Below are 27,793 nucleotides of genomic sequence, written 5' to 3'. Positions count from 1 at the left end.
CTGTGTATTCTGATTCAAGACAGTTAGGGTATGTTGATAAACTCCAATCGTATTTTCTCCCTCAACTTCAAAAATCATTTCAAAATCATCCTACATCGCTGCAGAAGTACGGACCCAGTCTTTGCAAAGTGAACATGCAAAGAAGCAATATAGGACGATTTTGAAGTTGAGGGAGAACATGAGATGGGAGTTTTTCGACATACCCTAACTGTCATAAACCGGAAATAAACAAAACAAAACAAAACAAAACAAACAAACAAACAAACAAGCTGCATGAAGCTGCATTTAAACTGCATTTCGAAAGTTCAATCCATTATATGGAGAAAAATGCTGAAATGTTTTCCTCAAAAAAACAATTTCTTTACGACTGAAGAAAGAATTTGGTAACCTTATCATTAAAGGGAGATACCAACCTCCGAGGTCAATTTGGACTTACTTGATTTATTTCAATGTGCAAGATGTCTGATTCATTATAACAAACAACTAGAGGAATAACAAAGTGCAGTAAACGGTAAAACTATTTGCGCTACAAACCAGTGTGTTTATGAGTATGATAACAGATTGAAATAATATGACAGTTATTTGACTGTTTTGTACAGGTAAAATAACTTGAAACGGGTGTTACATGAAGCCTCTCACCTTTCAGTTACAAATAGCTTTGACGTCATAGAAAAAGCAGATAAATCCAAAACGAATATTTGATGGAAAACATGTTAAATATTAGCTGATAGGATGTCGTTTCGCAAAGGCAGTGCATTATGAAGCCTCTCCTCCACTGACCTCCATTTACTCCTCCTCAGCGTATAGCAGCATTAATCCTTTTTCTTTGTTATACTGGCAGTTTAATGGACCTCCAGCAGCACTAAAATTGGACAAACATGTGAGTACTTCCATGAATGAATATTTCAAAGACAATTCTAACGTTTTATCACAAGCTTTAATCACTCTGTGTATATTTACAACACATTTTTAGTTTTGGCAAAGAAAGCTGTCATGTTTCTTAGGCATATAAATCAGTACATGAAATTTAAAGAAAAAACATTAAAAATATTAAATATAAGTTTACAGTTGAGTTCAAGACTGAGTTCAAGTTATAGCTCTTTCAACCAGCGACTGAAAACTGGTCTTTTCATTAGCATTACAGTATATAAACAATTGCATAGGACAATGCAAGGCACAGTGTAGTAAGTGCACTTAAATTGAGTGAAGAAACAAACTCTATGCTACATTAAAGGCAAGTGAATGACGGCTCATTCTTCCTCTCTGTGGAGCAGGCTTGATTCCTCAACCCGAGAATGGTCGCTAGCACCTTGCGGGCTCCGGAAAGAAGTCCCTGAGGTCAAACTAAGGAACGACTGATGTGAAGAGCAGTCAGAAGTAATCGATACCAGTTCTGGTGTCCAATAACATGGTCGTCTGAGAACTACAAATACTCACAGGACAGCTTTTGGTAAGTGAATATGGTTGCTTTGGCAGATGGTTAACCTATATATTGCTCAACACATGTCAAAAACAAAAATGCAAGGGCTACACATAATACTGTTCGTATTATTGGACACTTCTACCAACACACAGCAGGAAATCAATCTCATTTTGAAAAGGCCACATATTTAAGGCGGGACTGCTGAGAGTCCATGATCAACGGTGCAGTTTACAGCATGACCACACTACATGCCTGAGGAAAAAAACAAGTCTGAAGAACAAAGCCATTTGTGTTTGAGCTGATCTTTAAAGGGGAAAATGAAGGGGGTGGCTTCAGCCAGAGGCAAAACAGAGCAGTTAGACAATGTATAAGCCTGGTACTTAGTAAATACACGAGTACTTCAGCTGAAAAAGGGAGTGATAGGATGATAGTGTTTTTTTTTTTTTTTTTTTTTTCTCCACAGTGTTGGATCATGTGGATGACTATGAGTGAGACTTAAAAATAAAATAATAATAAAAATTAGGGCTGTCAAATCGAGTAATTGTGATTAATAACATCCAAATGATGGGGGTGGCTTCAGCCAGAGGTAAAACAGAGCAGTTAGACAATGTATAAACTTAATACTCAGTAAATACATGAGTACTTCAGCTGAAAAAGGGAGTGATAGGATAATAGTGTTTTTTTTTGTTTGTTTTTTCACAGTGTTGGATCATGTGGATGACTGTGGGTGCCACTTAAAAATAAAATAATAATAAAAATTAGGGCTGTCAAATCGAGTAATTGTGATTAATCACATCCAAATGAAGGGGGTGGCTTCAGCCAGAGGGAAAACAGAGAAGATAGACAATGTAAAAACCTAGTACTCAGTAAATACATGAGTACTTCAGCTGAAAAGGGGAGTGATAGGATGATAGTGTTTTTTTTTTTTTTCACAGTGTTGGATCATGTGGATGACTGTGAGTGCCACTTAAAATAAAATAATAATAAAAATTAGGGCTGTCAAATCGAGTAATTGTGATTAATCACATCCAAATGAAGGGGGTGGCTTCAGCCAGAGGGAAAACAGAGAAGATAGACAATGTAAAAACCTAGTACTCAGTAAATACATGAGTATTTCAGCTGATAAAGGGAGTGATAGGATGATAGTGTTTTTTTTTTTTCACAGTGTCGGATCATGTGGATGACTATGAGTGAGACTTAAAAATAAAATAATAATAAAAATTAGGGCTATCAAATCAAGTAATTGCGATTAATAACATCCAAATAATGGGGGTGGCTTCAGTCAGAGGGAAAACAGAGAAGACAGACAATGCAAAAACCTAGTACTCAGTAAATACATGAGTACTTCAGCTGAAAAGGGGAGTGATAGGATGATAGTGTTTTTTTTTTTGTTTTGTTTTTTCACAGTGTTGGATCATGTGGATGACTAGGAGTGCCACTTAAAATAAAATAATAATAAAAATTAGGGCTGTCAAATCAAGTAATCGCGATTAATCGCATTTAAAATACAAATCTGTGTTTACATTATATGTGTGTGTGTACTGTATATATTTATATGTATATAGTTAACAAATATTAACGTGTGTGTGTGTATATATATATATATATATATATATACACACATATACAGCTAACTAACACAATACAACACAATAAAAAAAACATGATTTTTTACATTTTTTAAAAACTGAGTTCTGTTTTTGCAAAGAAACTCTTCATATACAGTACACACACATATATTATTTAAACATAAACTTTTATTTTGGTTGTGATTAATCACGATTAATTAATTTGACAGCCCTTATAAAAATATATACAAGAATATATTTTAATTAAAATGACAATAAAAAGGAGAATCACCTTTTACTTAGAGCTTTAACTTTTAATTCATGTTTAAAATGCTAAATTAAACTAAAATGATCACAACAATATGATGTATTTTTGTAGACAAATGTTGATGTGTTTTGTTGTACAGGTTTTTGTTTAAATGCCTAAATTAGGGTCTTATGAACACAAGTTCAAGATATTTTCCTTTTTTATTCTACGACATAAAATACACCAATAATACCCCCTTGTGATGTTTTTAAAGCTTTTACTTGTCTTGTAAAAGGCAGTTGCTAACAACTGGCTAAATGAGACTACAGAGGTTTTCAGGGACATTAAGCACCATCACGCCAAACAAGAAAACACATCTACTCACTAGTCTGCTTTTACAGCCTCAGTGTGTTTAAAGGAGACCTATAATGGCCCTTTTAACAATATGTAATATAAGTCTCATGTGCTGCCAGAATGTGTCTATAAACTTTCAGCTCAAAATACCTGACAGATAATTTATTATATCATTTTGAAAATGCCTATTTTGAATGGAAGCTAATAAACTCTCAAATTGTTTACCACTTTGTATGCTTTATTCATCAGACATTTAGCCAACATTCCATAAATGTGACATCTGAGGCTGAAAGTAGAGTAATGCTAACTTAAAATGATTTATTATTATATTATTTGGTAAATTTAACTACATTTTTGACATTAAATAAACTGTTTGAACTATGTTGTAATTTGAAACATTATCCATTTATAAAAATCAGTCGATTTTAATTTTTGAATTAATACATTGGTGACTGATTTCTTCATTTTATTTTAGGTGGCACGTACAGTCCTCCATACTTTTAGTCCTCCATCAGCTCATTTTTAATAAAGGAAAATGAGAGAATTTTTTTAAATGTGTGGGCAAAGTCATTTGAGAAGACAAAATGCAGGCCCCTTCAAAAATTAGAATGTAAATGAGTTTGAAAAATATAACAATTACAGCACCATTATATGGCATCATTGTTCTACACCTACACTGTATAAAGATAAAGTTCTGATGGCTCGCGAAAACGCGACTAAGTACACTTGGGATCTCAGTTTTAAAAACAAGGAAATATGAATGGGCTAATGTTGTCATGAAATACATTTTCCCTTTATCTCTTTGTCACTGATAGACTTCAGTCTTCACATACTGTAGTGTGCTTGATTGTCACTCTTTTTAATGAATAACATTATTTTATGTATCTTTGAATGTGTAGTTTATCAGTGTTAAGTTGCTAATTTTGAATGGTCCAAAGATTTGTGGTAAAGATGCACTTCTTACCCTCATCTCTCTCTCTTTTTCCATCTGCTCTACCTCTATTGATGAGTTGGCCATCCTCCAGAGAATTTCCCTTATTAACTAGCTCAAACTGCTGAAGCATTGACTCCAGAAAGAGCGCAATATTGATTTGAGGTGACTGAGAGAAAGCCAGCTTATACGGAGGAATGGATTTTCATTTTTTCATAAGCCTTGAGAAACCATATAATATAGTCGGTTTAAAAAAAATCCAATGGCCCAGAGCTGAATCTGAAATGTTGGATTGGAGATTAGCGGCGTCGCGCTATGTCGGTTCAAGTAACCGCAGTCCCGTCTGAGACTTCTTTGGCTTGAGAAGCGAATCCTGCGTAAGGCAGTGCGGGAAGAAATTAAGGCACTTGTTTTGGACAGTGCAACTGTCCACGAGACACACGAACCGAGGGCAAGACCGTTCATTGTCCTGAGGGACAACAGGCGGATGGAGAAAGGAAGGATGTACAGCAGACTGGAGGCGGTTTAGGGTCTGTTACTCTGCCCAAAGCGTTGGAGGAGAGTGGGTGTTCACAGTTGGAGATGTTTTATCCTCACACGATAGCACAACAGCTCCTGCAGGCCGCACAGCCCCGTTTTTGTTTCTTTGGGCTGAAGATTGTCAGGATGGCCTCATCAAATACTGTCTTTAGTCCCTTCTGTGTCAGTGCTGAACACTCCAGATAGCACTGGGCTCCAATCTGTGGACAACAATAGACAATCCTGAAACAAAACACTCAGCTTTAGGTTAAAGAGACAGAAATTTTCTTGTTCCATAGAATACAAAAGGTTTAGCAAAACATAAAAAAAGAGTCTACTTACAATCCTTAAAGGGATAGTTCACCCAAAAATGTAAATTACCACAAAATTTACTCATTCTCAAGACATCTTAGGTGTATATGACTTTTTTCTTTCAGATGAACACAGAGGTATATAAAAAAATTTCTAGCTCTTCCAAGCTTTATAATGGCAGTGAATGGGTGCCAAGATTTTGAAGTCCAATAACAATCATCTATCATAAAAAGTACTCCACATGGCTCCGGGGGGTTAATAAAGGCCTTTTTAGCAAATTGAGAGTGGCGTTCCAGCAGATGACGAAGCAAGAGATTACGGTTTATAGTTTTAAATATGGATATGTTTCTTACACAAACACATTGAATTGCTACAGAAGGCCTTTATTAACCCCCTAGAGCCGTGTGAAGCACTTTTTATGATGGATTTACACACTTTATTTTGCTTTAAAATCTCAACGCCCGTATACTGCTATTATAACCCTTGGAAGAGTCAGGACATCTTTTAATATAACTATGATTGTATTCGTCTGAAAAACGAAAGTCATATACATCTAGGATGGTGTGAGGGTCAGAAAATCATGGGGTAAATTTAATTTTTGGGTGAACTATCCCTTTAAGTTAAACTGTTTATTGTGAAACCTTTGCCTTGAAAATCATGCTTGACAGTTGTGGTCACCATTCACTCTCACTGAATGGAAAAAGAATAGCTTAAACACTCTGTTAAACATTTTTTTTTGTGTTTCACAGATAAATAGAAAGTCATATGGGATGACATACTTCGAATAACATGAGGATGAGACAGAATTTTAATGAATCCTTTCAGTGCATGGCAACACAGTTTATGAATCATGCTTTCTATTTTTTGAAACCTGGAGAGATCAAAACAGTTGGCAACTAAGCCAAACCACCAAACGTATGAATAATCTGTCACCTCTCTGGCTAGTTTGAGGCCTTGCTCATAGGTCAGTGGCTTCTCCTTCATCTGGAGCAGACGTGCCAGTGTCTTTGGGTCATCTCGCAAGTCAATCTGAATGAAAACGAACAAAAGTTAAATAAATCGTTTGAACATTTTTCTGGTCGACTAGTAGTCGTTTATTTTAAGCATTTAATTTGAATTAGTTAATCTGAAAGTATACATTTCACTGTTTTTTCGTGTCTGTAAGACAAGTATAAATGGAGTTTCATTACTTTTTTTTTTTTTGTTGCACTTAAGTTTAGAGACCAAGATGGCAGAAAATGCACCGTTTGCTTTTAATATTTTACAAAAGCGCAATGTTTTGTTGTTATCATAAGTGCACACAAATAAACGTAGAGTCTTTATTTGAAAGATGTATTACTCTTATCTGTATGACCAAAAGTGACCGCACCAGCGTCTCCGTCTGTCATACAGTAAGTGCGCTACTGTTCAGCTTCCACACTCCACACAACCAGTTCAACAGAACACATTTTTCTAGGTTAACATTAGATTTAGCGGCCATGTAAAGTTGCGACTACTTACATATTTTAGATGAAAAGCCATATTTAAGGTTTGGATGTCCTGCCCGATGTACTTTCAATGACTGCATGACTTCGCCACTTCCTGTAGATTTCTTTTCTATGACTAAGCGACTATTCATTTTGGTCGATTCTTAGGAGGCAGCCCTATTTTATTTTCCATAAATATTCCTGTTTCGACTTTGAGACTTTGAATTGATTACTAATCTCAAAGTTTGATCCGACAATAGAAAATAAACAATAATAACTATTATTATTACTATTATTAACTTATAATTACTATTATTAATAATAATATTAATATTTTATCTGATACCTGTGTTCCAATGAGGATGTAGGGCACATGAGGCATGCAGGATTTGAGCTCTGGTACCCATTCCTCCTGCACATTGTGATAGGAAGCTGGATTCACGACAGAGAAGCAGATGAGAAAGACGTCTGTGTTGGGGTAGGAGAGGGGCCGCAGCTGGTTGTAATCCTCCTGTATGACGAGTAAAGTAAGACCTGCTTTAGACTCACTTCATTTCTCTTACAACTGAAATATGATGCAACAGATCTTTTTGAAAAACAAAATATAAGTGAAAGAAGGCAGATGATTCATTTAAAGGTTAAAGCTTCATTTAAAGCGATCCTGTTTTTTGAGGAAAACATTTCAGCGGTTTTCTCCATGTAGTGGACTTCTATGGTGCCCCAAGTTTGAATTCCAAAATGCAATTTAAATGCAGCTTCAACCGATCCCAAATGTGGTTGTAAACGATCCCAGCCAAGAAAGAAGGGTCTTATCTAGCAAAACGATTGGTTATTTTCATAAAAATAATACAATTTATATACTTTCAAATATCAAATGCTCGTCTTTTCTTACTCTGCCTGGACCCTCTCAACTTTAAAATCATCCTATATCGCTGTTTTACCTTTCTTGTTAAGGTTGTTTGATTTTCTTTGCATGTTCACTTTGCAAAGACTGGGTCGGTACTTCTGCAGTGATGTAGGATGATTTTGAAATTATTTTTGAAGTTGAGGGAGAAAATTTTTCGACATACCCTAACTGTCTTGAGCCAGAATACACAGAATTCAGGCAGAGCAAGACAAGATGAATGTTTGAGATTAAAAAGTATTTAAATTGTAATTTTTTTTAAAAATGAAAATAACCGATCGTTTCGCTAGATAAGACCCTTCTTCCTCGGCTGGGATCGTTTACAACCCCATTTGGGATCATTTAAAGCCACATTTAAACTGCAATTTGGAAGTTCAAACTCGGGGCACCATAGCAGTCCATTATATGGAGAAAAATCCTGAAATGTTTTCCTCAAAAAAACAATTGCTTTATGACTGAAGAAAGAAAGTCATGAACATCTTGGATGACAAGGGGGTGGGTACATCATCTGTAAATTTTTGTTCTGGAAGTGGACTTCCCCTTTAAGGACTTTCTCTAAAGTGTAACTATTCATTGTGATATAATAATGCAAACATGTCTTGGAAAAAGACTGTGCTGTGGAAAGCACAGTGTGAGTGTTGATCCAAATTGCAGTTTCAATGTAGTTTAAAAGGGCTCTACAAAAATCCAACCTGTTGACCACCACTGAAGTCCACTATATGGAGAAAAATTCTGGAATATTTTTCTCAAAAACTTTAATTTCTTTGTGACTGAACACAGAAGGACATGCACATCTTGGATGACATTATCATGAGTAAATTATCAGGAAAATTTTCATTCTGGAAGTGAACTAATCCTTTAATATTGTGGGTGAGAAAGACTGGCCAGTTCGATTGTTCCTTTAATGAAACACTTCAGCTTGTTTGCCTTTAACATGCTTGACAATTCAGGAAGAAAGTTTGAGATCAGTAAGGCTTTTAAAAACATTTAAGGTACACCCTGATTTGCAAGCACCCTTGGTTGGGGAATCACTGCACTAAACCACAGTGAAACAGTGAGTCAGTAAATGTAATGTTCTAGTAAAATTTAATATGTAGAGCATCATTATTATCAATGCCTTTATTCTGTCACTTATTCTGAATTGCAAATGAACATAAATAATTAACATCAGGCCTTTAAAATGTCAGTGCCAAATGACAGCACCGCACCAGCGCCAGCATCTTGTAAAAGTCAGTTCTTCTTGAGAGCCATTGATCTCATAGTGAGTGATCAATAGAAGAGAAGGGCCAGACATCACAAAGATGCTCCTCTGTATCAGTGAACTGCTTATGGGAGCAGATGTACTGAAGTATATAACTTTCATTTATACGGCAGTGTGCGGCGCACTACATTAGTCAGTCTTTTCAATTCTGAAACGCAGCAAATATTCTTCATTACAGCTCATACTGTGTTGTTACAGCTATATGTCCCAAGAAACATTTACATAATTATATCAAGCTGAGCAGTAATACTCACACTTTAGCTTTCTTTATTACAAAAACGGTCCTTAAAACAAAGTCAAAAAGTGACCCTAAGTACATTGATAAATGTTGGTAAATATTTATACTGTTATGCAAATCAGTACCCTATAGCACTTTTCACCACTCTAATGCAGTATCTGAGACAGCTATTGTAAAATATGCATATAATGCCATTTTCCTTGTATTGCATTTTTGCGCATAAAAGAATTGTTTATTTCCTCATTATTTATTCAAATTTATGCACTGTTAGAAACTACATCCTGTTTAATGAATGCCATCCTCCTTTGCAATGTCAGCAACTGCCAAAGTCCTTATTAGAGAATATTCCTCATGGGAAAAAGAGGGTTCCTTATAAGAGTAATAAAACAGATGCTGATCCTGAAGTTGTTAAACAGATGTGTGGAAATGACAGTAATGATCAATCATGAAAACAATTTAAGTTTAGTAACAACACAAATATGTCAAAAAGGCCTCATTTTTACTTTAGGTTTAAAAATTTGAAAGAAATTGTGAGAATTGTGATACGATACAGAAACCAAGAATGTCTGAAGCCAGTGTTTATATTATTAGTTGCTAACTAAAACTAGTAAATGTTGTAATTGAAATAAAGCAGAGATAATATAAAATTATAAACGTTAGATGAAAAACTCAGTAAGGCAACATTTAAGATTTTTGTTTAAGTACTAAAAACCTGAATTTGTCACACAAGCACTGAATAGAGAGTCATTGACTTCTCATATCAAGTTCTTTATGTCTTTTTTATGTTTAGACATTTTAATCTGCTGCAATATATTGTCTAGGATTCAAACTCTTAACAACTGGGGTCCCATAAGATGCGTATTACAGGGACGGCTGATTCTGTGATGCCTTTAGACACACAAGAAAAGTAAACAGCTGGCCTTTGGTTCAGATGCATCTCTTCAGGCTGTATATGACTAGTCATGTGAGTTTCCTTTTGAAGAATCACTGCAATAAGCCGAAATCAAAGTCATTATGGTGAGCTGACAGTGACGAAAACAACCCAGGCTGTGGTTTGTTGTAATTTCAAGTCAGTGCTTGCAGCTTTATTTACAACATTATTCAAAACAGGCTGTAAATTCTGCCGTAAAACGTGACTGTGATGCAAAAGGAGTTTACAATCAGAGTGATATGATGCATAGTGCATTTAGTGCTGATTTTTAGGAGTTTTAGTGTTAATCCTGGTGCCATTTCGACAGTGGAGATCAAAATTGCAGAACAATCTGTAAATACTTGATTTTTTTCTGAAATATTCTACTCAAATACTCAAAATCTGAAGGGATATTAGCTGTGGGTATACCACTCTTCTGCTAACATGTTTGACAAAATAACCAGAGAATTTCAACAAAAAACATTATTTTGTGGAAAACACAGTGATCAAAATTAGAGAACAGTAGTCACTGTAGCACAAAAAGATTACAACTAAAATTCTGGAGAGTTACAGCTGTCAGAAATTAGTAGGAAGTGTAGAAGCCCTTGCTTTGAATGACTTCATATCACTAGTTTCTCAGAATGCGCTGATGTGATCTTGGTCCACTGTTCTTCCACTCTCTTCCATAGTTTGGTAACTATAGTGGGTGTCTTAGCCATAACTTTGCCGCCATAGATTTTCAATCGAGCTTAGATCAGGATTCTGGTCTGGTCATTTCATTGTTTTAGTGTTTTTAGCTTCAAGGAACCGCTTTACCCATTCTGCAGTGTGACGGGGGCACTGTCTTGCATGAAAATTACAGGCTGAGATGCTTACAGGGAAGGAACTGCATGTTGCTGAAGGGAGGTTCTGATTAACATTTGCATTCACCCTGTCATGTATCTGTATAGGAGGCCCAACTTCTGCTACTGAAAACATCCCTCAAACCATGACACTTTCACCTCCACCTTTTACTGACCTCTTTATGTACTTGGGATCCAGTCTTTCCCTAGTCTGATGCCACACAAAATGTTTCCCATCAGAACCAAATATATTAGACTTGCTCTCATCACTAAAGTGAACTCTGGACCAGTTCTCCTCTCTCCAGACAACAACAACAACGTGAGCTTAGCCTTTTGATTCTCTCTGCTGATGAGAGGCTTGGTCACTGCGGAGTGCACTTCCAGTCTGACTTCTCTAAAACATACCAAGACAGATCCGTAACCTGTTCTGCACTGAACTGGCAAGCAATTCCAGCTGCAGTGCTGAACCGATTCCCATTGAAAGTCTGCATTATCCTGTCTTACGTGGGCGACCAGCCTTTTTGGGGGACTTGACTGAATTAGTGTCCTGGAATATTTGAGAAATCACAGATTTGGATGACAAACTTCCTTTGCAGTGACTGAAAGGGTCATCCCTTTGGCCTTTGTTTGGACAACCTCCTGTCAACAGTCACCTTAGAGCGGCCTGCCATTTTACAATCTCAGTAAAAATAGAAGGAACACTGACAGTTAAATAAGGTTTGTCAATTAAGGAAATTAGCACCAGGTGCCAAATTAATACCAGCAACTTGGAGGTATCTGTAAGTGTTACTGTAATTTTGAGTTCTTTTTCAAATGTGTCATTATGTTTTTATACTGTGCTTCTGAATACAATTAATTTATGAAATATGCTTTAAAGACTGCCCTTGTACCCCTGTTAGGATAACTTTGAATAGGACTAAACCAGGGGTGCCCAAACTCAGTCCTGGAGGGCCACTGTCCTTCGGATTTAAGCTCTATCCTAATTAGACACACCTGAATTAACTAATCAAGCTCTTACTAGGAATACTAGAAACACCCCGGCAGGTGTGTTGAAGCAAGTTGTAGCTAAACTCTGCAGGACACTGGCCCTCCAGGACTGAGTTTGGGCACCCCTGGACTAAACAGTGACCTTGAAATTTAGGCAATTGTAAGTTGTTGTCCAATTTTGATTTCCACTGTATATTGATGAAATTAGACTGTATTTATTAGGGGAAAGTTGAAATTTTAATGCATTTGAGTGCAGGCAGTCAATTTGAGCTTTTGTAATTGTGTGCCTTAAGATTTAATGTCAGCCTGAAATGAAAAGATTTGAAATACATGTTATAGATCTTATTATGAACAATTCAATCCAATCAACAAAAGATGGACACAATCAAGTCCTGCCCTATGCTTTTTTGTTTACATTACAATATGGAAGAAAAGATCTGATTCTGTTACTATGTGACTATATAGACTTCAAAAGAGAAGCATTAACTCACTTGTCCAGCAGTATCGTACAATCCCAGTAAGTGCTGCCTCCCAGATACAGTTACATTCACTGAAAAACAGAAAAAAACAACAAAAAGGTTTGTTACATTCATTATGCATATAAAACAAAAAATCAGTGCAGAATATGCGTGTAAAACGTGTGTTTGTCCAGCAGTGTTTATGCTCCTGCTGTATCACATCCCTCTGATGTACTTCCAGAACTCTGGACCTGCTGTTTGGTTGTGGGTGGGAACGGAGGTTGATTTGGAACAGGACAGCTGTCAACAGCAAGGGGTGACCGGTTTTGGAAAACAGGGAGGGAAGAGCGGTATGTGTGTGCTTGCATACATATTTCATTCTGTGTTGCGGGTGATGAGGGGGAGAGAACGGCTGTGTTGACATAACTAAATCGAAAAAAAAAACCTAGACGAGTCAATCTTTTGTCATCGAACAACACACAATAAAAGGCTGCTGCTGAGAACAGGAGAACAGCTGGACTCAACATTTCACAGAGGTTTCAAACAAGCCACAGATATAGTTCGCTATGTGTCTACACTCTTCTCAAACTCAGTGCTCTGATAGAGGTTTGATAAGACTGATTAAAGGAATGTGTGCGTGAGAGAAGAAAGAGGCTTTGACGTGAAAGTGGCCCTTACTAGTTTCTACAGGCCTCAACTTCTGACATCCTGAACTGAATTCAATTTTCTCAACTCTGTGATGGCCTGGAATACTGATAACTGGGACCACCAAAAGGTTTGACTGACCAAATATTTCATAACCAATCAACTGAGCCAGATACTTGGGATTGCTTCCAAAATGACCAATAACCTTCCTATCAGAACCAAAGCTCTTCCTGAAAACTACAGATCTGAAACCCTTGATGAAACAAGAAGCTTCTGGAAAAGGAAAAGACGGACAACCTCTCCAACATCCCTTGAAAACAAGCCCATCAAAATGTTCAGAAGAAATTACTTGATATACTGAATGCATAATTTGTACAGTTCAAGTCAGTCATAACTATAAAACCCTAAAAGACACTAAAAACCCTAAAGCAGTTCTTACGCTTGCTTAACTGTTTCACTTGACAAGGCATAATGTTTGTTTCATAAATTATGATTACAAAAGAGTCTGTGCTCTCCTTCTAAAATTCAAATGAATTTTCACTCATATCTTACACCGCTTTAAGCGATTGTTAATCTCAATGCTAATTTTAACCATCATGCGCTCAACACTGGGGACAAGAGACAAATACAATGCAGCGCTAGCTTTGATGCCCCTAGCTTAGCCTCATGGAGGTACAGAGGGTCACTGAGGAGCGACCAAAAGAAAGGAGTGAGGCATTGCAGCTGTAGGAAACCAGCGGTGTTTTGATTAGATGTGCCTAGAAGTTATTTCCCCGTAGACTATGAAGATGGACCAGAAACTGTGGCCTTGAGTCTGTTGCTGTGTATCAGCTGTTCCTGACAGGTCCTTTTACCAGCACGATTCTTTTCCCCTCTTGGGGCTGGGCTAAATAAGGAGTCTAAACTTGTCTTCACTTACTGATTCTCTGACTCTTACATTGCCTATAAATACAAAGCCACTAGTACAAAAACAAGGCCGGGGTGATGTGAGGTGAAAGTTTGAGAGAAGTAGAGAAATTCAAGTCTGTAGGGATGGAGAAGGTTTGGTGGCTGTGATTCAGGCTCTCAGCTGTTCTCTCCGGTCAGCTGCTTTTCCCCATGAGGCTCAAGCTTTCTGCAAACCCCAGCCCCCATTCTGTGGCCTGGAGAGAAATCAATGTTGTGTTACAGTCTCACTCAAGCCTGACCTACTGTTGTGAAATGTGATTTGGGGCATTAGAAGCCCACACGCCCTTTCTGGCCTCAACATTCTTCATTCCTCTTTTCTCTTTCGCAGACTGGCCTGTGACATTGAGTAAGCCACTATATGTGCATTCAGTGAGCTTTAGCCTATAAGAACAGTACAGAGAATTGTATAGATACTCACATGGTAATAGCAAGAGACTGCAAATTTAATTTAGACATTTTCCATTCCAGCACCGGTGCATTAGGTCTCAAGTGATAACCATTTACTGTAGACGCTTTCACTGCTCACTCACAATTGACACCCATTCTTCCATGGGGGACTGTTGTCGATCATACAATCCTATAACATTGTTTTTTAACAATGAGTTTACTGCATCTTAAAGGAGAACTTCACTTCCAGAATGAACATTTCCTGATAATTTACTCACCGCCATGTCATCCAAGATGTTAATGTCTTCAGTTAAAAAGAAATTAAGGTTGTTGAAGAAAACATTTCAGGATTTTTCTCCATATAGTGGATTTCAATGGGAGCCAGGGGGTTGATGGTCCAAATTGCCGTTTCAATGCAGCTCTACATGATCCCAGCCGAGGAATAAAGTTTTTTCTAGCAAAACGATTGGTCACTTTGTAAGAAAAATACAAGTTTATATGCTTTTTAACCACAAATGCTCATCTTGCACTAGCTCAACCTCATGTAGTATGGAATCACGCACTCATGATGTATGTGGAAATACCGACCCAGTGTTTGCAAAGTGAATGTGTAAAGTCACTGCCCTTTACAAAAAAGGTAAAACAACAATGTCAGATGATTTTGAAGTTGGAGGAGAGAATGAGATGTAGTTTTTTGCCCTACCCTACCTTTTTGAACTGAAGTACACAGACAGAGAACAATTCACGTGTGATTTTTCCGACGTGATTACGCAATGTGTGAAGACAGAGATGCGCAGCGCAGAGCTAGTGCAAGATTAGCATTTGTGGTTGAAAAAAAGTAGATACATTTTTATTTTTTAAAAGAAAATGACTGATCGTTTCGCTAGATAAGACCCCTTTGTAGAACCCTTTGATCCTGCATTGAAACTGCAAATTGGACCTTCAACCCATTGATCACCACTGAAGTCCACTATATGGAGAAAAATCCTAGAACATTTTCCTTAATTTCTTCCTCGTTTAACTGATTCACAGTGTAGTTGTCACAGATGTTTTATGGGAGATCACAACTCTGTTGCATGTCAGCAAAATGTTGTAACCTCAAAACCAACAACTAGGTTTTGAATATGCTTCAAAACCAAATTATTGTGTCGGTAAATTGGCCAATGCCACCAAAATGAAAAGACAGACAGACCTTTACATCAACATGCTAAATATATTCTCTATGCTCTATGATCTATAAATGGGTTTCTATGTTTTTCGAGTGGCTGGCATTCCTGAAGTGTGATTTTTAAAGAAAAAGCTTGTACCACTAGTGTGCTGCAAAATTAGCCACTGGGTTTTTTCCTCTTTTCAGTTCCTGTTGTTGCAGCACTGTGCTTGCCAGAGGGTCTAAGTATACATAATCTACATACACATTTTGCATAGCATAACTAAAAAAAGACATTAATGTGATTAATCTTGCATTCTGAAGCCAAAAGAATCTGTAAGGCCCTTACACAGCACTCGCTATAAGATTGAGCTTTTGCTTATCGGTGAACGTTACTTCCACTCAGCTAAACATTAAATGAGTTCGACTACTCTCTCCACTACTTACATTTCTATGAGACACTTCTGTTTAACGTCATACTCAAAAATGGAAATTCTATCAGAATTTACTCACACTCATGTCATCACTATTATGTTTTGGACCTAGACGATCTAGAACAAATTCAGCTGAGCTATAGACATACAACGTTTATTTCTAAGCAGAAATAAGATTTACTTCTTTCAAACACTCCATTAGACACAACTTTTATATTTTCCATTAACCAACCACTTACCAAATCTGACATGTTGATACCAGAATTGATATCAGAACAAAAGAATATTCTTGCTTATGGTGAGTTAATAACTATCAGTCACCCTGTGGTTTACAGATCTCCCAATCCAAGAAGAGATCAAATGGCTGAATGACACTGGCTGTGGTGAATGGAGTGTTGCAACACAGAGTTACCATTAGTAAAGCACAGATGAGTACTTATATGTAAACGTGAACTGCTACTTCCCTAGCTTAAAAACAGAACTATAGCTTTCCAGCTATACGTATTTTAACAGTGACCACGTGGCAGTATCCACAATGCCATATCACTGGCGGATTAGTTGATTTTGTTAGGAGTCTAGTGGGAGCCACACTAGACGATGACTCATCTCAAACGCATTAACAGGCACTGTGTCATGGCCCGGGAATGTCATCGGTTGGTTTTGGACAAGGGAATTCTGATCCCGTGGGATTTATGGACGGAAACCATAGTCCTATACACTGTTGGGTTGAGCTCTAGCTCTCGTAGATTGCAATCACAATGGATCTGGTGAAAAGAATATAATTTTAGTTTAGTCACTCATGTAATATTTAGCCTTATTTACATGTTTTGAGTTGTCTTGTCTGTATGTATTACAATTGTAGTTGGAAAAGGTAAATTATACAAAAATATATTACCTTTTCTAATGTACACTACCATCTAAAAGTTTTTTTTAAATTAATCAGCGGTGACCATAAAGTCCTTTACATTGTTAAAAAATTTTTTAAACTTAATTGTTTTTTTTTTAAACTTTCTTTTCTTCAATGAATCCTGTGATGTATGGTTTCCACAATAAGCAGCACAACCATATAAGCATGTTAGAATGATTTCTAAAAAAAAAATCAGCAAATTACATTTTAAAATATATTAAAATAGAAAACACTCAAAGCAATAAACAAAATGGAGCCTTGTGGCCTTTGAAAGAGCTTTAAGAAAATAAAAAAAAAAAATGTTTGAATGGTAGTGTATATTAAAACATTAAAAAAAGCTGCTTATTTGTTAATTATATTTTCACTTATAATTAGATTACCACATTCCCAGCGCTTCTTATATTGCAAGCTCTTCCATTACTGCTGAGGCATGAATGAGTAAATTCATAATTTTTAATTTAAGACCAATTCTAGCATAGCAGCACAGTAAAGCTTTCAGTGGCCTACAATGGGGGCTCTGTGCTCTTTATCCTGCACATTAAGCCACTATGTGACAGTTCGCTACTTTATTATGATGCTTTGTCAAGGCCTCTCTCCAGGGGCCTAATATGAATGTAAGTGATTGATTGGGCCTGGAAGAATATTGTCTCTTTTCTCTCTCAATCTTTCATTCTTTACTACTCTGTCTCTACTTTCATGACATGCACTGTAAATAATGGCAGCCCACCTCTAAATGGTGCTTAAGCACTTTTAACTTTTACATACAATGACTTAAATTTGAATTCACATCTGTTTGCCAGCACACTATAAACGCCTTTATGTGTCCGCTATTCTTAATGAGCACTGTTTCATTTCCTTAAAGGTCAAGTGTGCTGTTTATGGACCACTGGTGTCACCAAAAATAATTGTAAAAGTTAAAGGTTTCCCAAAAATTCTCATTGTCATCACACCTTTAAAAAAATTTCCACTCAGTCAGGCCTTTTTTCCCATTAGCATTGAAATATTTGTTTTGTGACATCCACTGTCCTCTGGATGGCCTCACTCTTCAGCTTAATTCAACCGCAAGAGTCGACCGAGAATCACACTCCCTAAAGATCTTTCCATCTCATTCAACTCCCAAGAGTTTCAAAGTTTTACTCACTCCTTGAATGAGTTCAGTCTGTGTGTTTGTCCTGGGCCTGCACTGGCCAGCTGGAGGAAATTACAACACAGGATACTATTAAAATCTCATAAAAAGAAAAAGAGTTCTTCTTTTTGGCACAGCCCAGATAAACATGCCTTATTTGATCATATATTTGAAGGAAATGTACAATAGAAAATCCTCCGACAATACCTTCTTTAAGGTTCTTATATAAAAATGAGAACCATGAAGATTGGGGTTAAACTTTGTTGAGTTTGATATTCTTTGTTACTTCATAAGCTCTTTCTATCCACCCTCAGAAATATGCAAATCATTCAGTCATTGTGGTATCATTAGTCATCTAAAGGTGCTGAATAAGAGAATCTGCTTCAAAGTGCAAACAGTGTAAATCTGAAAAGACAGCAACTCTCGCCTCCCATTTCTCTCTATTCTGTAAAAAGTATAACTTTTCCACTGCTAACTATGTCAAAAGACCTTTGCAGTGGAAGACTGCTGTCAACTACCTTTGTAGCACTCCTTACATTAATGTAATTTTGAATTATTCATCTTAGAACTTTTAATAGCGTTGGAAAAATGATAATTAAAGATATTAGGTGCATAGCTGTTTGGTTTCAAACTTAGTTTCAACTGTTAAAAAATCTGCTTTTAATAGTATGAATATGGGTAGTATAAATGAAATTTGGACATGCTACATCCGACATGTTGTTACTGTCACGTGACCTACAAGAGTCAGTTGTGTCCCTTCACTGTGCAATATTTTGACAAACTAAAGTTAATAGGTGATAAAGATACATATGAGCAGCTTATATAGCCTAATATTTCACCTATCTGACCAGAAATGAGAACAAACATAAATGTTGTCAAGATTGTTGCCCTGGAAATAAGTGTTGCCAAGTGTTGGTTTTCCCGTAAATTGAAGCAACCCCAATAACATGATATTTAGCCGCTTGAATGTGAATTTTACCAAGGGAACCCTGTCAAAAAAAAAAACATATTTTAACTCCCAGAACATGATTTTTAACAGAGGACCCCCTCAAAAAACACTGTTGGGCTAGTTTGAGTAGCAATTGGGAGGGTTTTGTTGTGAAAACCTGGCAACCATGATGGAAATCCTGGTTTAGTTTGGCCAACCATAAACACATTTTGTTTCTCAAGGCTATAGTACTCCAAATGCTATAGTACTCTGGCTGATTAGTACAGCCCAAATCATGACAATAACTGACCAATTTCAGCAGCAATAATCAGCAAAATATGCAATTTCCTTTGGTTCAGTGGCATTGTTTATGTTAAGTGCTGCCAATATGGCAGATTGATGATCCGTCAAGAAAACACTGTATACTATGAATTTGGATACAGTACTTTTTAAATGTAGCCTACTGTTTTTTTTTAAGCTATTACACTGTATGAAGGTAGGCATATGTGGACACAGGGCTTCGTTTGTAAAAGTCCTTTCAAGAGGTTTCTTTCTTTAGATTTGTAAGGGAAGTGTCCTGCTGTTCTGAGAGGATGTTGAAGTTGACCTGTCTGGCACTCTGTAATTAGGAATTGACCCTCCTAGGATTCTGGGAGCATGCATGTGTCATAGCGGGCTTTCCCCTGATTGAAAACCATTTTTTGTTTGTTTTTCTGCATATGCGTTTGAGTAAGAGAGAATGAGAAAAAACTTAATGGATGGCAACACATTTGTGACCATAAACCAGTGTGGTTCTACAAAGCTATAATGCCTACAGTACAAACCTGACAACGCGTTTAGACTCCGTCTGTTGTTGTGATCAACAGGTTGCGGCACTCATGAGCTCTGACTCACTTACTGATGTGCAGCTTGTTGCTATTTACATTCTTTACCTATTGCGCAACATAAATTGTCTTTGGATGTCCCTAGCACTGTAAAGTAATCGTCAACGACCTTAAAGAAGTTTTAAACGCTTATTTTGGTTATATTATTGTTGAATAATGAAATGATTCATGGTGCTGATTCAGAAGCAAAGCTTTCAGCAAGGTGCTGTTGCTATGGTTACCTATTATTCCTTATTTATTCCAACTCCAAAGAGATTTGAATTTCGTTAAAAATATGGTTGAAATGTATGTATATTTACGTTAAGATTATTCACCCTTTTAAAATTTCCTTTTATACATAGGTCTATATATATATTTTTATTAACCTTAATTAGGGGGCTCTGACCCTCCAAACTATAATTCGTACCCTGTTTCTACTTTTTAGTCTGTCGGGCCTCAGTCCTCGCTCTGGCAGTTGATATCTCCTCTTTCAGATGGCTATTCTTGGGACCATCCCCTACCCGACTGTAGTGGGGGGCGGCAGACAAGGATTAGGTAGACATACTGTAAACTGCACTTGAATTGAACGCTTTGAGCTGGAAACCATCTTACCTGCGTAATGATCGAATACAGTAGGTACATATTCCTCAGGAAAAGCATCATTTGCGTAGCTCATCAGCAAACAGGTTTTGCCCACTGCTCCATCGCCGACGACAACACATTTCAACATCTTTTTGGCCGTAGTAGCGAGAGGATCTCTGTTAGTCCCTGCATCCTCAACCGCTTCCACTGCATTCTGCCTACTTTTCGAGCCGAGAGTAGGCATGATAGTTGGGCAAGTCCAGAAACTATATTCTCCACAGGTAGTCAAGTCTTCGGTCGACTTGAAATCTCAATCTTTGAGACGTTAAGTCTTCGTGTCGGCAGTTTAAACACTCGAGTTGGCGTGTTGTACGGCGCGCAGACAAATCCGTCAAGTAGGTGACCCACGCTTTAGCTCGGGCTCCCAAAACAATCCCTCGCCATCGACAGCAGTTTCATGAAAACTCACCGTAACTCCTATAACTTGCATTCCGATGTTTTACATTTTCCTGGTCCGACGACGAAACCGTTTCAAAAGCAGTGTCTGCGGCTCCGGTTTAATTCCTTCGTACTCCAAACAGCTTTCCACATTCGCCCCTACGCGGCTACGCATCGTCAGTGTCAGGAAATCATTGGTTTCCTTGCGAATTCCATATTAGGCAGGAGTGGGCTGGGAACAATAGGGGCTCTGTCCACAGCCTACTCAGGCAGGGGACTTCAGCGGCACAGGAGGGGCGGGAGGACGTCCCAAATCTAACTGCATTTCCTAAAATATGGCGCCACGAGGAAGGATGACAGGAGTTGGATAATCATTCATTCATTCATTCGTTCATTCACGTTCCTTCTTTCGTTCGTTCTTCGTTTTTTCTTTCTTTGAACAACCAGGGATAACAAGAAATTCATTTTTCCAGCAAACCAAAACTATTTCCTGTTCCATAATTCAATCATTTTTACATTCCAGTGATTTAATTAGCCTAGCTTCGTTTATATGAAATGTAGTGCTCTCAAACGAATAATCGCGATTAATCGCATCTAAAATAAAAGTTTTTTTTACATAATACATGTGACCTGGGACCACAAAACAAGTCATAAGTGTCAGTTTTTCTAAATTGAGCTTTATGCATAATCTGAAAGCTGAATAAATAAGCTTTCCATCGATGTATGGTTTGTTAAGATCGAACAATATTTGGCCGAGATACAACTATTTCAGTATATGGCATCTGAGGGTGCAAAAAAATCAAAATATTGAGAAAATCGCCTTTAAAGTTGTCCAAATTAAGTTCTTTGCAATGCATATTACAAAATAAAAATTAAGTTTTGATATACTTACAGTAGGACATTTACAAAATATCTTAATGGAACATGATCTTTACTTAATTTCCTAATGATTTTTGGCATAAAAGAAAAATCAATAATTTTGACCCATACAATGTATTTTTGGCTATTGCTACAAATATACCCCAGCGACTTAAGACTGGTTTTGTTGTCCAGGGTCACATATGTGTGTGTACTGTGTATATTTACTATGTGTATATAAATACACACATAGTATGTTTAAAAAAAATTACATGTAGATATTTGTTCAGATGCAAACCCAGCAAACCCTCGGTCATAAATGTATACGTCCATCAAATACTTTTACTTCAAACTCGCTAAATTCCAGCCTCAGCCCAGTCAGAAGTACCAGTACTTACATAGAAACCTATACAAAGTACACAGAAAGAAGTTATAAATTTAAAGAAATACCTCAGATGGATTTAGAGGCTTTTGCATCTGAACTCTTCATGTATAATTATTTTATAATATATAAACAACACTACCGTTCAAAAGTTTGGGGTCAGTATAAGACTTGTAATAGTTTTTAAAGTAGTCTCTTATGCTCATCAAGGCTGCATTTATTTGATTAAAAAAAAACAACAAAAAAAACAGTAATATTGCAAAATGTTTTTACAATATAAAATAATGTTTTTTATTTTAACATACTTTAAAATAGAATTTATTCCTGTGATGAAAAGCTGAATTTTTATCAGCTGTTACTCCAGTCTTAAGTGTCACATGATCCTTCAAAAATCATTCTAATATGCGGATTTATTATTAGAATGATCAATGTTGGATAATATCAACAGCTGTGCTGCCAAATATTTTTTGGAACCTGTAATTTTTTTTTTTTCAGGATTCTTTCATGAATAACAAGTTTAAAAAGTACAGTGTTTATTCAAAATATAAATATTTTATAACAATGTAAATTATTTATTATTAACTTTTAATAAACTTTTAATTATTAACTTAATACATCCTTGATGAATAAAAGTATTAATTTCTTAAAAAAAAAAAAAAAAAGAAACAATAAAAATGTACTGACCCCAAACTTTTGAACGGTAGTGTGTATATATATATATATATTTGTGTGTGAACTTGGACCACAAAACCAGTCATAAGGGTAATATTTTTTCTGGAAGCTGATGTATGTCCATTGATGTATATTTGGCCGAGATTCAATTCTTTGAAAATCAGGAGGTGCACAAAAAAAAAAAAAAAAAAAAAATCGCCTGTGAAGTTGTTCAATCTAATCAAAAATTAAGTTTTGATATATTTACTGTAGGAAATTTACAAAATATCTTCTTGGCATAGAAGAAAAATCAATAATTTTGTCACATACAGTGTATTTTTGGCTATTGCTACAAATATACCCGTGCTACAAGACTGGTTTTGTGGTCCAGGGTCACATATATTATGTAAACAAACACTTTTTGGATGCGATTAATCGTGATTAATCGTTTGAGAGCGCTAATAAATTTATTCAGTGTTCCTATTTTATATTCTCATGGTGATGAAATGCACTTTAGCCTCAGGTTAATTATGTGAATTTTTGAATGAACAAAGCTTTATAAAATATTCAGGATGAATACTTACGTGGTATCATCATACCGACGTAGGCTACTTTAAATCTGTCTACATACCGATGTATTCAAGATTGCGCGTAAACCCTTACGTTTATGAATGCTAACATTCCCTCAGTAACTCACTTTAACTGTTAAATTCACTTTTTGCTCAGTTAAGATGACATTCCCTTCATCTTCAGTAACTCTTGAGTGTCCATGTTACTAATTCGCGCGCAGTGGGCACCATCTGTTGCATATGATTATCTCCATGGCACCGGGCATCGCGCTCGAGATTCCTGTGCCAGTCAATTTTTATTGTTACAGCCCGCGAGTGCGCAGGCGCAAACCAGGGGAGCGCGGAGCCTGCAGAACTGCGAGCGCTCCGTGGTACAAAGGACCCATACCAGTCAGGCACGGCGCAGCGTTACCATGATCTTCTCCATCCCACCGATAGATTCCCATCCCGCCTGCATCACTTTAACGACCAGCTTCCAGCAAGTCCGCGAGCCTGACCGACGCTGCCCGACCGCAGAATGCACGGGGGAAAAAGAGGACTGGTGGCACCACAGAATACTTTTTTGGAGAATATTGTCCGTCGCTCAAGTGGTAAGATGATCGCTTTCTTCACATTGCAGTACCTGATAAAGCAAAGGGGGAAAGTCTCGTGATGTCTTAGCATATGTTTCAGTTCTCTCTCTTTTTTTCTAACTTTAATAGTGCTCGTAATTATGCGTAAAAGTGAATCTCGTGAGTTTCTTTCCATTAAATGGGAAACCAATATTTTTTCTCTCTTCAAAGTAAGATTAAATATATAGATAAGACGCATCTAAAGTCACTTCTATATAATCTGAGTGCTTAATAAACAATAATAAAAACTGAGAGCTGCAAAACAAAACAACCAGGAGCGAAACATGACCGCTCCATTATCATAATAATAGTAATTAAACACAGTTAACAACACATTGCTCAATCCTTTCTCAAAACATTACCTTTACTATTGCTATCCATTAACAGCATTAGTGTATTAATGCATCAGTAATGCTTGATTATTTTATGACATCAACAACCTACAGTCGGGATGAATTTCACGCAGGGGAACGTTTATTTGCGTCAATTGATGCTTGTAAAATATGCGTGGATTTTTTTTTTCTGAGGAGTCACACAAACAACTATTTCGTCACGCAGCTACGTGTTCAACTTTAAAATAATAATAAAAAAAACATTTAAACTGTTACTTCAGGTTTATTGTGGTTAAATGGATATGAGACTATTATACTAATTTTTTAAAGTAATAATTTGTATATTTTCGAATTTTATTTATACTGTGTAATCACTTTTAACAGTGTATATTTTGAACTTTCCTCATTTTTATATTGATATTGTTATTAATTACAAATAATCAAACAGTCAAAGAGGCTCTAGAATCATCCTGGGTTTTTCCTGCATGTTCAATGTTCACTTGTTTATCATAAAATTACTTTTGTTCATAGCACAAGTTAATTTAAAAGTAATGCAGTGGATCTTCTCATGTGTGGAAGGCTTGTCGCCTGTGGCATGAATTGCAGAGTCATTTTGTGTCACATACATTTTTCGTGTGAATCTGCCACAGGTTCTGTATGAGTTTGTGTAAAAGGACCTCACCAGCAGAGGTCACACATGATTACTGCAACAAAAACTGTTAAGAACTCTTCACTTTTTCACATAAATGCACAAACATAAAAGTTGAAGACATAAATGTGAGTGTTTTTGCATGCATTGAGACCAGACAGTTCTTTCTAATGAACTGTGTGTGTATGTGAGAGAGATAGTGTTTTTTTTTGTTTTTTGTTTTTTTAATGTGGTACCCTCTCAGCTCATAATACCATGCCCTGACATTTGCCGTGGGCAGCTCTCTGACCTCCGAGGGTCTCTGGATCTCCCACACACTCTTTTACCAAATCTGACTCAGAGCTTGCATCTTTTAAGAAAGATGCTTCGCATTGTTTTTTTATAAATCTTGATCACCGTCATTGTAGTAACGAGATGCTGATATGTGTATTCTATAAGCTCCGCTGTCACTGTGATCACGGTTTAATGCTTAAGCGATGCACTGAGTGGAAAAAATTTAATTCTAGTGCAGATGAAGTTGTTTAGCAGATCTCATATTGTTTCTGGACATCCTCCCCTCATCCCATTACTAATTCAAATATGCTGACAGAATCCGAATGGGCTGGATAATTGATTCTTGCGTTTAAATTTACATTTATTTTCTTGTCATAGGCTTTTTAAATAACTAATTTACAAGGAAGTGCATACATTCTGTATCTGGATGAATAGACTTTTACAGCCGTCAGTACAAGGCACAAGTCAAAGACAAAATCAGGAAGCCTGTCAAGAATAAAAATGAGAGGTTGCTTGTAATTAAAAGGCTACCTTTCTACAGTTTCACCAGGGTACATTTAAAAATGTATCTAAAGCTTCTGCCGATATGCTGCCAGCTCCAACTAAGGCTCCATGCTGATGGTGATACAGTTTTAAATTTGGGAGTGAAGAATTGAGAATGTGTAGATGATGAACATGCCAAAATTCTCCTTGTGAAATGTTTTTTTGATTGTAGAGATGATAATGATTTACAATCTCATTATACAGCTATAAAAAGCCAATAGTGTGCAGGTGGTAAATAAAGGATGTGAGAACTGTGTGAATTAAGGGATAAATTGGAACAAGTTTGGCAGGATCTCAGTTGGGTTCTAGAAGGGTAGTGGAGGTCTTTTATGTTGTCTTTATAAAGTAAGGTATCAAAAAAATATTTTCAGAAAGAAAAAAATAGGAGCACCACAGCACTTTTCTCATTTTAGTTGAATTCCAAAAACACTCACACGTTTTACATTGCACGTGGCAGGAAAGTTGAACAACAGGGCATAATAAGCCAAGCTATCAAAACTCAGAATTATTGTCAATTATGTAATAGCCACAAAAATTATCCAATCTCTAAGCAGACAAGATTTTGAAATTGTTCAAGCAATTTGTTTTTCATATACCTTATATCGTCATACGCAGCATGTCCACCTCAAAATAATGAAGCCTTTCACGAGTGCAGCTGTTGAAATGATGTAGGTGTTTCTGAGGCTTTGTGTCTCTGTCCTTCATTTACAACCCAACACCTCCCTGTAGGTCTTCTCCTTTGTTTGCGGACAGCAGAGTTTGTTTGAGTTTTTCCAGCCCACTTAGGAGAACCGAGACACACAGCTGGGGGGTAAACAAAGTCAACTTTCATAAAGCTTTTTACCTTTACATATCATTGTTAGAACAGCAAAAGCAGTACGTATTTCCCTCCAATTTTCTTATGTAAGTAGAGAAACAACTGTGCTGAGTTTTAATGTGTTAGAGAAGCTTTTTGTAGTCAGCTTGATGTTAGGCTAATCAATGACAGCAGGGTTCTTCTCACCGACTGGAAAATTAAATGATTTCAAAAGTGCTTTTTAATATTGAGGACGGCTATATTTTACCAGCATTTAAGGCTTACATTCTAGGGATAAATTGCATATGTAATGTTAAGTTATGTGATAGCATGGTTTCAGTATTTATTTATTTATTATAAATATTATATTATTTATGGTATTTATTAATACCAGTCAAAAGTTTTTGAACAGGAAGATTTTTTAATGGTTTTAAAAGAACCCTCACCAAGCCTGCCTTTTTTAAACCAAAGTACAGCAAAAACAGTAAAATGTGAAATATTTTTACTATTTAAAATAACTGCTTTCTAGCTGAATATAATTTAAAATGTAATTTATTCTTGTGATCAAAGCTAAATCGAAGCAGCATCATTACTCCAGTCTTCAGTGTCACATGATATACTTGAATACTTCCAGTTAGCAAGGATGCTTTAAATTGATCAAAAGTGATGATGTAGACATTGATTTCTATTTCAGATAAATGCTGTTTTTCTGAACCTTTTATTCATCAAAGAAACCTGAAAAAAAAAACAACAACAAAAAAAACAGCTGTTTTCAACATAATAATAGTAATAAAAATAGCTGCAAGCAGTGATTACCGGGGTTCAAGCGCTTTAAGACATTTAAAAACATATGGAAAAAGACATTATTTAGCAAGCCTGTAACCACCTAAATCAATGATTTAGAAAAAGCATTTTTGGCAAATCTAGGTTTTACCATAGAAATGTATTGTTTTTAATGTTTATGACTGTTATAGCACCAGCTATGGTCCACTCTCCTTAAACTTTGCATGCTTTTTTATAATCACCTGTCGGATGTACTCACCAGGATTCGTTTAGGTTTTGTTGGGTTTTGGGTAAATTTGGACAGGCCCTTTTTCTAAACGACCCCGTTATAGCTTCCCAAAGGGTAAATTTCAATATTTTTTGATAATTACTGACGAGTTTTTTTTTACATCAGAAGATTACAATCAATCATTTAACATACAATTTGATTGACAGCAGTGGTTCTAGAGGCAAAGTTGTCCAGAATGAGGAATCGTGTATATCGTGTATATGTGCGGAAAAACCACAGAATGTGCAATCGT

At 36.5% G+C, this 27,793-nt stretch overlaps 2 protein-coding genes across 4 annotated transcripts in view; one reads left to right on the top strand and one right to left on the bottom strand.

Moving 5' to 3' along the window:
• Positions 1-897: 897 nt before the first annotated feature.
• Positions 898-21,134, bottom strand: rhoj (ras homolog family member J). 3 transcript variants are annotated; one of them, XR_007829979.1, is made up of 6 exons: positions 20,418-21,128; positions 12,454-12,512; positions 7,167-7,331; positions 6,288-6,383; positions 2,743-5,263; positions 898-2,511 (listed from the first exon to the last, which is right to left on the bottom strand). XR_007829979.1 is itself a non-coding variant. In XM_051138692.1 (5 exons), the coding sequence occupies exons 1-5, from the start codon at positions 20,629-20,631 to the stop codon at positions 5,117-5,119; spliced, it is 681 nt and encodes a 226-aa protein (XP_050994649.1). In that variant the 5' UTR covers positions 20,632-21,128; the 3' UTR covers positions 2,618-5,116. The 3 variants fall into 3 exon arrangements, 2 of the variants coding, with proteins under 2 accessions (XP_050994649.1, XP_050994648.1); XM_051138692.1 differs by lacking the exon at positions 898-2,511 and having other exon boundaries at positions 2,618-5,263; XM_051138691.1 differs by lacking the exons at positions 898-2,511; positions 2,743-5,263 and having other exon boundaries at positions 5,280-6,383; positions 20,418-21,134.
• Positions 21,135-23,722: 2,588 nt separating this feature from the next.
• The window catches only part of kcnh5a (potassium voltage-gated channel, subfamily H (eag-related), member 5a), a 118,323-nt gene continuing 114,252 nt past the window's right edge, over positions 23,723-27,793 (top strand). The window contains exon 1 of the mRNA XM_051138689.1: positions 23,723-23,875. Coding sequence (XP_050994646.1) covers positions 23,803-23,875 — 73 coding nt within the window. The 5' untranslated portion in view covers positions 23,723-23,802. The remainder of the gene's footprint in view (positions 23,876-27,793) is intronic.

This window comes from Labeo rohita, chromosome 20, assembly GCF_022985175.1.
Source record: "Labeo rohita strain BAU-BD-2019 chromosome 20, IGBB_LRoh.1.0, whole genome shotgun sequence".
Classification (NCBI taxonomy): Eukaryota; Metazoa; Chordata; class Actinopteri; order Cypriniformes; family Cyprinidae; genus Labeo; species Labeo rohita.
The sequence above is the reverse complement of the archived record's forward strand: the minus strand, read 5'-3'. Positions and strand labels throughout refer to the sequence as shown.

Bases quoted from the DNA above. Each gene is read 5' to 3' on its own strand.
- rhoj (XM_051138691.1), bottom strand. From the start codon at position 20,631: ATGCCTACTCTCGGCTCGAAAAGTAGGCAGAATGCAGTGGAAGCGGTT. The intron at 12,513-20,417 runs GTAAGATGGTTT...TCTGTTTTTCAG, and splicing joins TGTATTCGATCATTACGCAG to TGAATGTAACTGTATCTGGG. The intron at 7,332-12,453 runs GTGAGTTAATGC...CTCGTCATACAG, and splicing joins TGTACGATACTGCTGGACAA to GAGGATTACAACCAGCTGCG.